At 38.8% G+C, this 14,351-nt stretch overlaps 1 protein-coding gene across 1 annotated transcript in view; it reads right to left on the bottom strand.

The window, feature by feature from the left end:
* Positions 1–14,351, bottom strand: part of LOC126183207 (uncharacterized) — a 50,094-nt gene that overhangs the window by 24,385 nt on the left and 11,358 nt on the right. Inside the window, exons 2-3 of the mRNA XM_049924987.1 lie at positions 6,315–6,412; positions 1,737–2,112 (exon numbers count right to left, since the gene is read on the bottom strand). Of these exons, the coding sequence (XP_049780944.1) occupies positions 1,737–2,112; positions 6,315–6,406 (468 nt within the window). The 5' untranslated portion in view covers positions 6,407–6,412. The remainder of the gene's footprint in view (positions 1–1,736; positions 2,113–6,314; positions 6,413–14,351) is intronic.

Raw genomic sequence — 14,351 nt, forward strand, 5'->3', positions numbered from 1 at the left:
TACCTGAATAATTTCTTTTATCTCGTCATACATTTCATCTATTTCTTCATCATCTGCAGAGCTAGTTGGCATATAAACTTGTACTACTGTAGTAGGCATGGGCTTTGTGTCTATCTTGGCCACAATAATGCGTTCACTATGCTGTTTGTAGTAGCTAACCCGCACTCCTATTTTTTTATTCATTATTAAACCTACTCCTGCATTAGCCCTATTTGATTTTGTATTTATAACCCTGTAATCACCTGACCAAAAGTCTTGTTCCTCCTGCCACCGAACTTCACTAATTCCCACTATATCTAACTTTAACCTATCCATTTCCCTTTTTAAATTTTCTAACCTACCTGCCCGATTAAGGGATCTGACATTCCACGCTCCGATCCGTAGAACGCCAGTTTTCTTTCTCCTGATAACAACGTCCTCCTGAGTAGTCCCCACCCAGAGATCCGAATGGGGGACTATTTTACCTCCGGAATATTTTACCCAAGAGGACGCCATCATCATTTAATCATACAGTAGAGCTGCATGCCCTCGGGAAAAATTACGGCTGTAGTTTCCCCTTGCTTTCAGCCGTTCGCAGTACCAGCACAGCAACGCCGTTTTGGTTAATGTTACAAGGCCAGATCAGTCAATCATCCAGACTGTTGCCCCTGCAACTACTGAAAAGGCTGCTGCCCCTCTTCAGGAACCACATGTTTGTCTGGCCTCTCAACAGATACCCCTCCGTTGTGGTTGCACCTACGGTATGGCCATCTTTATCGCTGAGGCACGCAAGCCTCCCCACCAACGGCAAGGTCCATGGTTCATGGGGGGTAGTTAACAATAAGTCAGTATAATTTATTTGTGTTTGCCGTTGTCCACACGATGCATGTCACTCAGACAGTCCTTCCTTGTGCCATCTTGTATGCATTGTGATCCTGTTTATAGCAATGTGTGATGACATTCTCTGCAAGTATGACAGCTAATGGATTTGCAATCAGAAGCCCTGTGGGCACTCTTAAGACAATTGTAACGCAAAGTATTGTACATCACAGCAGGTTTGCATTCACTTCCATTGTCCCTAGGTATAAATAACTTCAAAGATGGCAGCACACTCCAGTGACATGACTGAATCTAGTGAGCAATCACTTCACCTGCCTCTCCTCCAGTTTATATATTTTGTATGGCACACTGTTCCAGGCAGATAAAATTTACAACCAACGGTTTCATCTGGATTAGACCTCCTGTAGATCTGATGAATTATTTATGATTTAACTTTCAGTTGTTTCAATACTGTTTCTTTTGTTCAAAGGGCTGTGATTTTTGACCACACTGCTCAAGTTCTTTTTAATTTCTTAAGGAGGTAGGATTAAAAAAGGTTCTTTTGAAATATACCCCTGTTTAGAACACCCAAATCTTCAGCAATTATGTCTTTCAGATCGTTTCTTTTAACTATCTCCAGCATGAATAGTTTTTTATGGTTAACAAATCTGATAATTCTCATGCTTAGCCCACCTACACCCATTGAAACCAAATGTCTGTCAGATTTTACTCTACATTTTTCCATGGTTACAATTAGTGTCAGAGCCAATGAATATAATGTCATGAAAATAATTGCACTTCTTGTTACAGAGCATATATCTGCAAGTTTCGCAAAACTGTGCACTATAGTACAGACTGAATGATTCATTCTGGAACAGTCCTTGAAAAGAGGAAAACAATTTTTATATGGTATTTTCATTACAATACTAAGAACTCACTGTAAATAACTGTTCATATGATGGATGTGGCTCAGAATTAAGTCCTTTATGATGGAGGACTACTTTGTAGCCTGAGTTACTGCCTTGACCCCGAACATGCAGTAAAAGCTTATTATAATCCTGCAGATTTATGTCAGTCCTCGTCTGTACACCAGCAAATCCTGCACCATTAGGCTGAGGATTCAACATTGTAAAAAATACAGCACGTTGAAATATCTGTGTTTTTTGCAGTGCAAGCACAGCTTTTGACATTCCCACAGTTCTCACTGTATCAGATACTTCATACCAATCCTGCAGAGATTTACTTGTTGTAAAGTCAAACAATGTCATGTTTTCTTGGGCAGATACATTTGTTAAGCTGAGCCCCAAAACAGACCTGTAAGAAAAAGAAAATTTTTATGTAGTCATCTTCAGGATAAAATAGTTATCTAAAACAAAACTGGCTATATCCATAGCTGCTCTATTACATATTTTACTTCTGAATAGGCAGCAATGTTAAATGGGGGGGGGGGGGGGGGGATGTCATCAGAGTACATTATTTAACAAACAAATGGGTATTATAAGATTTTTTTAAAGCAAGATTTACAGTAAAGTTATAGTGTTGCAGATCAGAGAAATTCACCTCAAGCTGAAGATGATCCATACCAAAAGGAGGGAGTGGGTTGATTCAAGGTAGGGGGGGGGGGAGGGAGGGGGGGGGGGGGGTAGGGAGGGAGGGAGGGAGGGAGGGATAAATATGTTCACACACATATTTACATAATATTTCCTATGCCTATGCCTATGCCAAAGTTTTCTTTTCACTGGTAAATGTGAAATCTGACGTAAGGTTATATGCTGTAAATGATTTTGTTACAAAAGTTGTAATCTTTGGGTTTGATTAGCAATCTCATATTCATCAACATTTATTTATAGATAAATTGTAAAAACTGGGGAGAAGAACACAGAAAACATGAACTATTATTATTAAAGACAAATTAATTTGGCTGTGCTCTCACTAAATATGAAAGATGTGACTGACATAACACAAATGCTGTTAAGTAAATGTTGCCTCGTATGGTCTGATACATTAGAAAATGAAGCGAAAAATATTAATTTTAGTATGCAGACCCACAAGAAATTTGTGTTCCTGATACATATGCATATACCAATCATTTGAAAATGGCCATATTGGCTAAAATCAGCTCACTGTGAAAATAGGTTTTCAATCAGTGTCTTACAATCTGCATATCTGCAACTATATACCACTTTTGTGGAAAAGTATCACTCAGATTTGGAAAAAAATATATGCACATTCAATTTACGATTTTCAATTCCTATGTTACAGAGAATAATACAGGATTTTTAAAAAAAAAATATGTATACAAAATTTTAATGTGTTTAGATGAGATAAAAAGAAAAACTTTTTTCCTGTCACAAAACATCAAAGGTGAACCATTACCCCATCCAGGCCCATGGCTTTTTCATTAGTGATATTTGCAGATAATGTTCAAGCTGCAATGTGATTAATATCATTTTAGAAGTGTTGAAAATGTTGTCCATTTACACTAACACAATACTGATATCTGCATGTGAATGACTGTCTTTCATGGTCAAAACAACCACGTGTTTCACAAACAATGGCTGCAGCTTTGCTCAAATGGGCAATCAGCTATTCTGGAGTATCTATTGGTATCTCATACAGCAAACACTTCATCTCCATTAGCAAAAAAGAAATTCATAGAAACAATGTTGATCTAGTATGGTAGCCACAACAGGCTCTCCCAATCCAACAATTGGGGAAAACCTTGTCTCAATGTTCTCTGAGATCAACAGCAAAGTATGGTGGGGACACATCACGCTGGAACCATAATCATTGTCTGACTGCTAGTAAGACATTCTCCAAAATTTTTGCTAGTACTTCATGGAGAAAGATAACGTAATTTCCTCCACTTTCTGGCAGGCAGAAGATTTGTAACAACAACGACGCTGTACTATTGTACATATAATTAATTTTTTTTTACATCTGATTTTTCGATAAACTAGTGTCACTGATGTTCTGATATCATTTGTTTTTTATTTCATGCCATTGCGTTAAGAAAACTGTAAACAAGTTTCAATATGAATATTAATGTTTATGTCAAATTTCAAGCAATATTGCAATACAATTGAAATGTAACAAATGTCGAAACTGTTGTAAGATGTTTAAAATTGTAATTGTGCGTCTGGTCCATACGTAGGCAATGTGTTAGGATATGTAGAATGCAAAACCTCGGGTGAATACCCTGACTGTAAGGGAGCGGTAAAAGGTGGATGGCAGGCGAGCGCGGGAAAATGCACGCGGGCACTGCACGGCACAACGGGCTCAGCAGTAGTAGTTGGAGTTGGAGTTTGGCATTGGTCTGAGCAACACCTTCTGGAGCGAGGAGGCTATCCTGGAAGACGTAGTTTCACTGAGCCTCGGGTATGCTGTTCCAGCGCCCACACAGCATGGCAATATTCCATAGGCACTAAATGGATAAGTATTGCGACGCTAAGAAGAATTAAAGTGCCGATACATCAAGAGCCATAGCTGTGGTTGTATGTGTGCTCTGTGCCTCGCCATCTCGCCGCCCGCCAACCGCCGCATCAATACAAGCAGGTTGAAACTTTTAGTACTGTATTCGTATGGACCATAGAGTGAACTGTTCAATAATAACCTAAATTTTACCAGAACTTTCCCCTCATTTAATTATCCTCACAACTAACCTTGACAGGGTCCTTTCCAAATGTTGTGCAATCCGAGTGTCCCAAAATGAAAAATTAAATTTTGTGTTAATAATAATTACTTGCAGGCCTAGTTATGTTAGAATGGTGTTTAAAGAACTGTTTTGTTAATGAACCAGTAAATGAATAACGAAGGTCTAACGAAGTTGAAAGGTAACTTTAATATTGATATAGTAATGAAGTTTAATTATTTTGAGACAGATATAAAGGTATTTAAATGAGAAGTAAATAAGATAAAAAGAGTAGTAACTCATATACTGGAAATCTTGAACGCATGATAATTTCAGTAATCAATTTTTTTTAATGTAGTGATCATAACAGTTTCAGGGTCCCCCCCCCCTTTATTCATTTTAATTCTTTAGTGTTCCACATTGGTTTGACCAGCAAAAGTTAAAGTCAATATATAAGTCAGAATTTATCAGTGTTTTATCTTTATCAAAACTGACATTTTGTGTGTGGCTCGAAAGTGCTATTTCTAGGGTAACCTATGCCCGATTTGAATCAGATCAATAGACAGTACAAAGCTTTGTAGTATACATTATAGTGTAGTGTTATGTATTCATGGTTTTTCCATATCAGTACAGAACGTGAAACTATCAGTTCAATAGATTTTCTGGTTCTAAAATTTTACTATATTACGCAGTGTTACTACGTGTTGTTTTGCATGAATACATTGTACAGGGAAGAAACTCAGTTAATGCCTAATTAGGCTGGCGACCGTATTATTATCAAATTGGTATCATCTTCAGTGTTGCTTTTGGTACATACTGACGTGTAATTGCGTTTTGAACTTACTTGATGGATCATTGTTATTACAGAGTGGGTGTTAGTCTGATTTGCCACCATTCAGGTACACGCGGTCAATATTTATACGAAAATCCTGTCTCGTAAGGTGAACCCCGCTCACTTACCATAGTACAGGCTTTAATGAGTATTGTGTGCCCCACGCGCACGTTACAGATTCAGCCCAATCAAACGGTTGTGAACAATATTAGCCCACACATTTATGGTAAATCTCTGTCAGTGGAACATGTCATTTGCCTTATGATTTTCCAACTCCCAGACACGATTAGTGCCACTGTTGAATATTCCTCTCCTTGTGAAGGCAGCCAACTCAGAAAATAAAATGCATGTTTGGAAGTCAGAGATGTTTACAGCTTGGTGTAGACTCCATTGGTAAAATTATATGCTCCGAAGAAAGTTGTCAGCCAATAAGTTTCATACTTCTGATTTGGTAACCTCCATCCTGGGAAAAGTTTTGCGTACAGGTACCTGTTGTTTCGTGCCTCCCCATAAGTGAAATGCATGCCAACTAACACAGTTAGAGTGTAATCAGCACTCAAGAACCCGTGAACTTCATTAGAAACTTTCTCGTAAAAACAACATAATGTAAACAGTAATAATGTAGTTGTTTATCCAGGAACATGGATACTGCTAGCAGTAATGAAAACTTACTCTTCCTAGCAGTAACAGGTAACAGCTGTAAATCAGTTTCCAGAGCCATCATGTTGCACTTGAAGCTGTCAAAACAACTGTGACCGTTTGCCTAAGTGAACTCCAGTGTCCAACCTGCCAAGGGCCCCTAGGAATGAAACTGTGGATCTGTGACACTTGGAATCACGTAACAAAAGTGTATCTTTTTTCTTCCCTGTAGTAACTCTACCAATTTGTGTTAACAGTTTTATACATCCTGTACAATTCTAACTGCATTTTTAAAAGTGCTTCTCATACAAACTTCTACTGAAACAGTGACTACAGGGAGTTAACTGATTCTTTACTAATACCATAATTTCTCACCAAGTTAACTGATTCTTTACTAATACCATAATTTCTCACCATGCTGTACATCTTGTAAAATAATCCACAGGCAGTATTCCTAGGAGACATCCAGCAACACTGGCAGCTCCTATTAGAAGTCTGGTTGACATTGTAACCTAAAATATACCAAAGCACAGATTATAATGTTGATTAAGATGTAATAACTGTCCCAACAAAATGCACAGAGCAGTAGGGGGATAAACAGGAAAAACTTTACCCCCACCCCCACATCCCTGCGCCCACTCACCAAAGTCAAATTTTCTGAATGTGAGACCTCTCCTGGTCTCTATCTCTGCTTGTCCCTTTTCTCAAACTCCTTTTTCCCCAGTCTATTATCATTATTTCCAAAGTTGCTTCACATTCTACATGTTACATATATCTGCTTCATCTAGACTCACCAGGTTTTTTTTCCCCCCTTAGCTCTTCCTCTTGTTTCAAATCCTCATAGTAATTTCCCACCTAACATTTGCTGCAAAGGTTCAAACTATATTTGGTGCACATGCATGTATTTACACAAGAATGATTTTCCCTAACACCTACATTATTACTCCATCTCCTCATCTTACAAGTTTTCTATGTTCTCACCATTTAAATCCCAGTTATATCAAGTACTGGAATATAACAGAGAGAGAGTGAGATAGAGAGAGATATAGAGAGAGAGGTGGGGGGAGGGGGGGGGGCATGAGGAGGGGTGAAGAGAGGGCCACACAAGTTCTTACATGGAAGAGTATGCAATAAGCCTTTACACATGTTAGTTGAAAGCCTTATAATAAACTATTTCTAAGTTTGGCACTAACTATTCATCTGCATTTCTTAAGGCAGCACTTACTGCTTAGCAATCTTACTTGTTAACATCAACCTTCTCACTTCATCTAGATAAGAGGTTTGTTCCCTGTTAGTCAGTGCTAAAAACAACTATTCTGAATTTTACTGTACTTGAACCAATAACAAAGATGAACATGTCAGCATAACAGATGAAAGACATGGTCAAATTTATTTCCGATCATAGCTCCATAAGACCAAAAGCATTCGAGATAAAAATGTGTTTTAATGAAAAAGTAAAGATTAACAAAGATGACATTGTAGATATCCATTTGTTGTTTGTCTAATGCAGTGTTTGTTATATTGTAAGGCTCTGTTTTATGTTATTCCACTGCAGGAAAGAATGAGGGGGGGAAATTAAGTTCAACAGTTCAGATACTGTCAGTGATGTAATAATAACTCTCACAGGGCTCGATATAAGGATAGTAAGAATGTGTGCACTTCCTTTGAAATACCAACTGATTAAATAAGAAGTGCCATTAGGCTGTATGTTAGATCAATCTAATGTTTCTGAAAAGTGGTCAGTATCCCACATGTTTCCAGTTCTTAACAGTCTCCAGCAATTTATTTTAATAGAGTTCAAAAGCATACACCATCCTACATAAATATTTGTATCAGGCATCGATAATATACAATGGTCAACTGAGAAGCTGTGCCATACAAAATTCTATCAAGCTTATTTTTGCAGGGTGCACCAGAAGATGGCTGCAGCTGCTTAACATGGAGGATGCAAGAGCAGAGCTGCTGACTACCATGAAATTTTGGACACGGATACCACATTATTTCCTAGACTAGCAGATACAAAAACCATGGATCAGGGGAAATTTTCATGTTGCAGGTGAAAGGCTAAAGAACATTGACATAAGCCATAAGGAAACCAATCTGATAACAAGTACAAGGGAGACAAATGAGCTACCAATTTATACACCAAACGAATGAGGTAATGCTGCCTCTGAATGCGCTTCTAGACATACAGAAGAACTATTGACCTCTAGTATTGTAACTTCAAAGTGAGTATCCAACAGTGATCACCATGATGACAACAACATAGGAAAACTAAACATCTACACAGCCCCAAAGATAGCAAGAGCACAAAACTACGAGAACTACTGCACAATCAGTTTAATCACAGATGCACCCAAGTTACTAACAGGAATAACATATAGAACTGAAAAGAAAATTTATGATTTGTTAGATGACAATTTGTTTGACTTTCAGAAAGATAAAGGCACAAGAAAGCAGTTTTCATGCTGCACTTAATAGTGGAACCAGGACTTAAGAGAAATTAAGATACATTCTTAGGATTTGTCAAATCAGAAAAAGCATTTGACAACATAAAATGGTGCAATATGGTTGAGATTCTGAGAAAAATCTGAATAAGGTATGGGAAAAGATAAGTAGTATACAATATGTACAAGAAGCAAGAAAGGATAATATGAGTGGAAAACCAAGAATGAAGCACACAGGTTAAAAAGTGTCTATGACAGGAATGTACACTTTTGCTTTTACTATTGAATCTATACATCAAAGAAGCAATGATGAATAAATGATAGGTTCAAGTGTGCAATTAAAATTCAGGGTGAAAGGGTATCAATGATTAAATCTGCTTGCGACATTGCTATCCCCAGTGAAAGTGGTAGACATATTGAATGGAATGAACAGTCTAATGAGTAAAAAATGTGGTTTGAGAGTAAACCAAAGAAAGACAAAAGTAATGAGATTAGCCATAAGTTTAACACAAAATTAGAAACCATAAAGTACACAATGACATGAAATCTTGCTACATTGGAAGCAAAATAACGCATGACAGACAAAGTAAGAGGCTACAGAAAGTAGACTACCACAGGCAAATACGGCACTGCGGCCCATGAGAAGTCTTCTGGTATCTAACATAGGCCTTAATTGGAAGAAGAAATTTTTGAGAAAATATGTTTGGAGCCAGAAACGTACGGTACTGACTCATGGACTGTGGGAAAAAAGGAGAAGAACAAAATAGAAGCATTTGAGAAGTGCTGTTATAAAAGGATGTTGAAAATTAGGTGGACTGACAAGATACAGAATGAAGAGGTTCTCCGCCGAAGCAGTGAAGAAAGGAATATATGGAAACCACTGACGGGAAGAAGAGAGAGGATGATAAGATGTATGTTAAGACATCAGGGAACAGCTTTTGTGGTATTAGGGGGACTGTACAGGGTAAAAACTGAAGGGGAAGACAGAAATTGGAATACATCCAACACACAACTGAAGACATATGGTACAAGTGCGACTCTGCAATGGAGAGGTTGGCACCAGAGAGGAATGTGTGTTGAAACGCATCAAACTAGGTAGAAGACTGGTGATTCAATACACTTACTCAAAACTGGTGACCAAATAGTCGATACATATGCATTCATGGACATCGCTACCATTCCCACCAGGACAGAGTCCTCTGGAATCATTGTAAACATGAGTAAGTGAACTATTCAAGCAAGTTACAGCTATACAAGTAGGGCACTCCACCCATGCATTGCAATGGCAATGCTCTTTGCGCGCACGCATGTGTGTGTGTTTGTGTGTCTAACAAACTGGAGCTGCAATCCAGCAATGTTGACTAACCTGTGCCATGGAAAATGCTGTGAGAAATCAGACGTTTTGGCAGGATATTTTAAATTGGACAGCCTTTGACTGTTCATAACGACAACTGTACCAAGCTACGATTCCTCATAGGTACAGGTTCTGTCTCAGTTTAATCTTCTTGTCATCTGATGTGGTGAAACACTGGTTGCAATCATCTGCACATTGTGAACATATCTTCCATTAACACCTACAGCCATGTCACCTTGCATCTCATTTTCAATCTTTGACACATGGGGTCTGTTGTCACCAACAAGTTGCACCCAGTTTTTGGAGCGGGTTTTGTTAACTTTTATGGCATCCTCACAGATCTTCTCCATCAACATCTCCTAGACTCTACAACACAGCTGTCTAGCTGAGGACACTTATGCCATGCCAGACAAACTCAATATTGCAAAGCCAGAGTTCTCTTTCCTGTTAGCACAAAGGATCTGTCACCCTTCAGACAGTAGCTGAGCCTTGCCACTTCATGTTGTTCCTAAGAAGGTCATGGTTAGTGACTAATGTCAGTTTACTGCCAGAACAATACCTAAACACTGTCTTAAGTGGCATACCAAAGAATTTGCTATCACATTCAGGACAAGACAGTTTCATGCACAATCGAAAATGACCATGCTTTTTATCATGTACTGACTGCTCTAGATAAAATCCACTGTTTGCACTCCATTCAGACTCCAGAAATTTCTGACAACGCCTGTCAGAATGTACAATGTTGGCCAGACTTTTTAGCACTTAACTGATGAAATAACCAGAGACATCTGTTACGTCTATATTGATGAACTTGTGGGGCAGAGCTTTTAGCCCATCCACAGCAACTATTCACTATATTTTGGGAACACATTTTAGTCATTTCCATGGCCCACAATAATTTGTGAATTATGTCACACTCTGGCATGAACAAATCCTTTTCAAGTTTTTTACGGGCAATCGCGCATTGCTGTCAGTGCTTCTAAACTATTTCCTAAACAGTTCTCTTTGCCAACATCTGGAGACACACTGCATTTGATTGATGAAAACAAAGCGTCTTTCATCAGCGAGAAAGCTCCTATTGAAGAGGTGCATTATTATTAGCTCATCCTCTTCCTGTCACACCTCTCACAATTATACTGGCTGCATCATTGGAGCTGTATTACAACAACATGTACATGGCTGGCAGCCTCGTTCTTCCTCCAGAAAAATTATTACCAGTACAAGCAAATTAGTCATCATGTGGCTGTGGACTCTAAGGGTCTACACCTCAGTTGGCAAGTTTAGCCTCACATAAGAAGGTTAAGGTCAACCCTTACCACAGACCACAAATCACTGACTTGTTATCCTTCAGAAGCCAGACAAGGCATCAATGCACCATTTGGGGCATTTAGACTTCACTGTGCAAATTATATGGCTATTTGACATGTTGCTTAAGAGCTGAATGGACCAGCAAATGCACATCTCACATTAATGACACTGCAAAGGAACCTGACTACATAGCACCTGCCAATGCTCATGAAGGAGACAATGAACTGAAGACATTCCTTGCAGAGCCATCAGGTTTACAGCTCTGAGACATTCATATAACACACTTAAACTGTGCTGTGAGCCATCAACACTGAAAGCATGAGTTTTATAGCAAACTTTTGCCAACAAGCAATTTCCTCCATACACCTCACACCCAGGAGTGAGGATTACTACGTGACACGGTACCACACAAGCGGCTCGTAGTGAAATTGCGTGCGTATGGAATATCGTCTCAGTTATGTGACAGGATTTGTGATTTCCTGTCAGAGAGGTCACAGTTTGTAGTAACTGACGGAAAGTCATCGAGTAAAACATAAGTAATTTCTGGCATTCCCCAAGGTAGTGTTATAGGCCCTTCGCTGTTCCTTATCAATATAAATGATTTGGGAGACAATCTGAGCAGCCATCTTCAGTTGTTTGCAGATGATGCTGTCATTTATCGACTAATAAAGTCATCAGAAGATCAAAACAAACTGCAAAATGATTTAGAAAAGATATCTGAATGGTGCAAAAATTGGCAGTTAACCCCAAATAACGAAAAGTGTGAGGTCATCCACATGAGTGCTGTCTAATCTAAAAGCTGTAAATTCAACTAAATACCTAGGTATTACAATTATGAACAACTTACATTGGAAGGAACACACAGAAAATGTTGTGGGGAAGGCTAACCAAAGGCTGCGTTTTATTGGCAGGACACTTAGAAAATGTAACAGACCTACTAAGGAGACCACCTACACTATGCTTGTCCGTCCTCATTTAGAATACTGCTGCGCGGTGTGGGATCTTTACCAGATAGGACTGACAGAGTACATCGAAAAAGTTCAAAGAAAGGCAGCATGCTTTGTATTATCACGAAATATGGGAGAGAGTGTCACAGAAATGATACAGGATTTGGGCTGGACATTATTAAAAGAAGGGCGTTTTTTGTTGCGATAGAATCTTCTCAAGAAATTCCAATCAACAACTTTCTCCTCCGAATGCGAAAATATTTTGTTGACACCGACCTATATAGGGAGGAACAATCACCACAATAAAATAAGGGAAATTAGAACTCGTCCAGAAAGATATAGGTGTTCATTCTTTCCGCGCACTATACGAGAGTAGAATAATAGAAAATTGTGAAGGTGGTTCAATGACCCCTCTGCCAGGCATTTAAATATGATTTGCAGAGTATCCATGTAGATGTACACGTACACTAGTGAAAACAGCTTTTGACGGCCACATATTAAGAAGTGTTCCAAGGAATTTGTCCACCAGTGCAAATTAGGTGGACTGACAAGATACAGAATGAAGAGGTTCTCCGCCGAAGCAGTGAAGAAAGGAATATATGGAAACCACTGACGGGAAGAAGAGAGAGGATGATAAGATGCATGTTAAGACATCAGGGAACAGCTTTTGTGGTATTAGGGGGACTGTACAGGGTAAAAACTGAAGGGGAAGACAGAAATTGGAATACATCCAACACACAACTGAAGACATATGGTACAAGTGCGACTCTGCAATGGAGAGGTTGGCACCAGAGAGGAATGTGTGTTGAAACGCATCAAACTAGGTAGAAGACTGGTGATTCAATACACTTACTCAAAACTGGTGACCAAATAGTCGATACATATGCATTCATGGACATCGCTACCATTCCCACCAGGACAGAGTCCTCTGGAATCATTGTAAACATGAGTAAGTGAACTATTCAAGCAAGTTACAGCTATACAAGTAGGGCACTCCACCCATGCATTGCAATGGCAATGCTCTTTGCGCGCACGCATGTGTGTGTGTTTGTGTGTCTAACAAACTGGAGCTGCAATCCAGCAATGTTGACTAACCTGTGCCATGGAAAATGCTGTGAGAAATCAGACGTTTTGGCAGGATATTTTAAATTGGACAGCCTGTTGGCAGCATAACAAAATAACTTTTCATGTTATAGCTCCATTTTGTACTTTTACCCCACCGAGCAAATGACTTGAGCATGTTTACATTGACATTATTGGACCTTTACCACTATCAGAAGAATACAAATAATGCTCGACAACAACTGACCATTTCTCTCACTGGTATGAAGCTTATTCAAAGAAAGATGGAACAGCAACAACTGTAGCAATGAGCATCTTTTGTGAGCACTTTGCCTGCTTTCCCTACATGTCACTACCCATTGGACAGAAAGTTTTGGGCCACATCTCTTTAAATCACTTTCAACACTGCTTGGGGTGAACCAAATCTGAATCCACCACACTATGCTAATGATCTTGTGGGACCGTCTCATCAACAGTTAAAGATCTTCCTCAGATATCTTTTGTATGGAAGTAAATATTTTGTAAACATATTAGTATTCCTAGAAGCTTATATTATTGTCATTAGAGTGGATGAAGATGACTAACGTAAATAATATGTTTTGCATGTTCCCGTTCACAAATATTTTGTGCCCAAGCATAAAACATTAATGGAGGAAAATAGCTGTACCCCCACAAAGAAATTCAAAAATAATTATTTTATGCTTTGCAACATGAAGATATGTTTCCCTACTTTCAGAAAATTGATGATACTACTTCTGGTTTCGATTTTGGATAATTCCTTAGACATGTTCTTTACATCCCCATCGACTATATACTGTTTTGTTCTTAGCAGACACTCCTCACTTTCTGTGGTTGGGTGACCTGCAAGTCTCAATAATACATACGGCCAGACCATAGATGCAACCACACCAGAAGGACATCTGTAGAGAAGCAAGACAAACTTATGGTTCCTGAAGAGGGGCAGCATCATTTCAGTAGTTGTAGGGCCAATAATCTGGGCGATTGATCTGGCCTTGTAAAATTATAACATGGCCTTGCTAAGTTGGGACTGTAAACAAAGAAAGCAAGGGGAAACTACAGGTGTTATTTTTCAATAGGACATGCTGCTCTACTGTATGTCTTCTGAGTAAAACATTTCAGCGATAAAAGAGTATCATACAAGGAACTACAGGTAGGCATTACTCTGGGTGTCAGATTCCTTAAACAGGCAGATAGATTAGAGAAATTGAAAAATGAAATGGTTCCATTGAAGTTGAATATAGAGGGAATTAATGAAGTGAGGTGAAAGAAAGAACAGGATTTCTCATCAGGTAAGTACTAGATTATCGATACT

Source organism: Schistocerca cancellata, chromosome 1 (genome assembly GCF_023864275.1).
Source record: "Schistocerca cancellata isolate TAMUIC-IGC-003103 chromosome 1, iqSchCanc2.1, whole genome shotgun sequence".
NCBI lineage: Eukaryota > Metazoa > Arthropoda > Insecta > Orthoptera > Acrididae > Schistocerca > Schistocerca cancellata.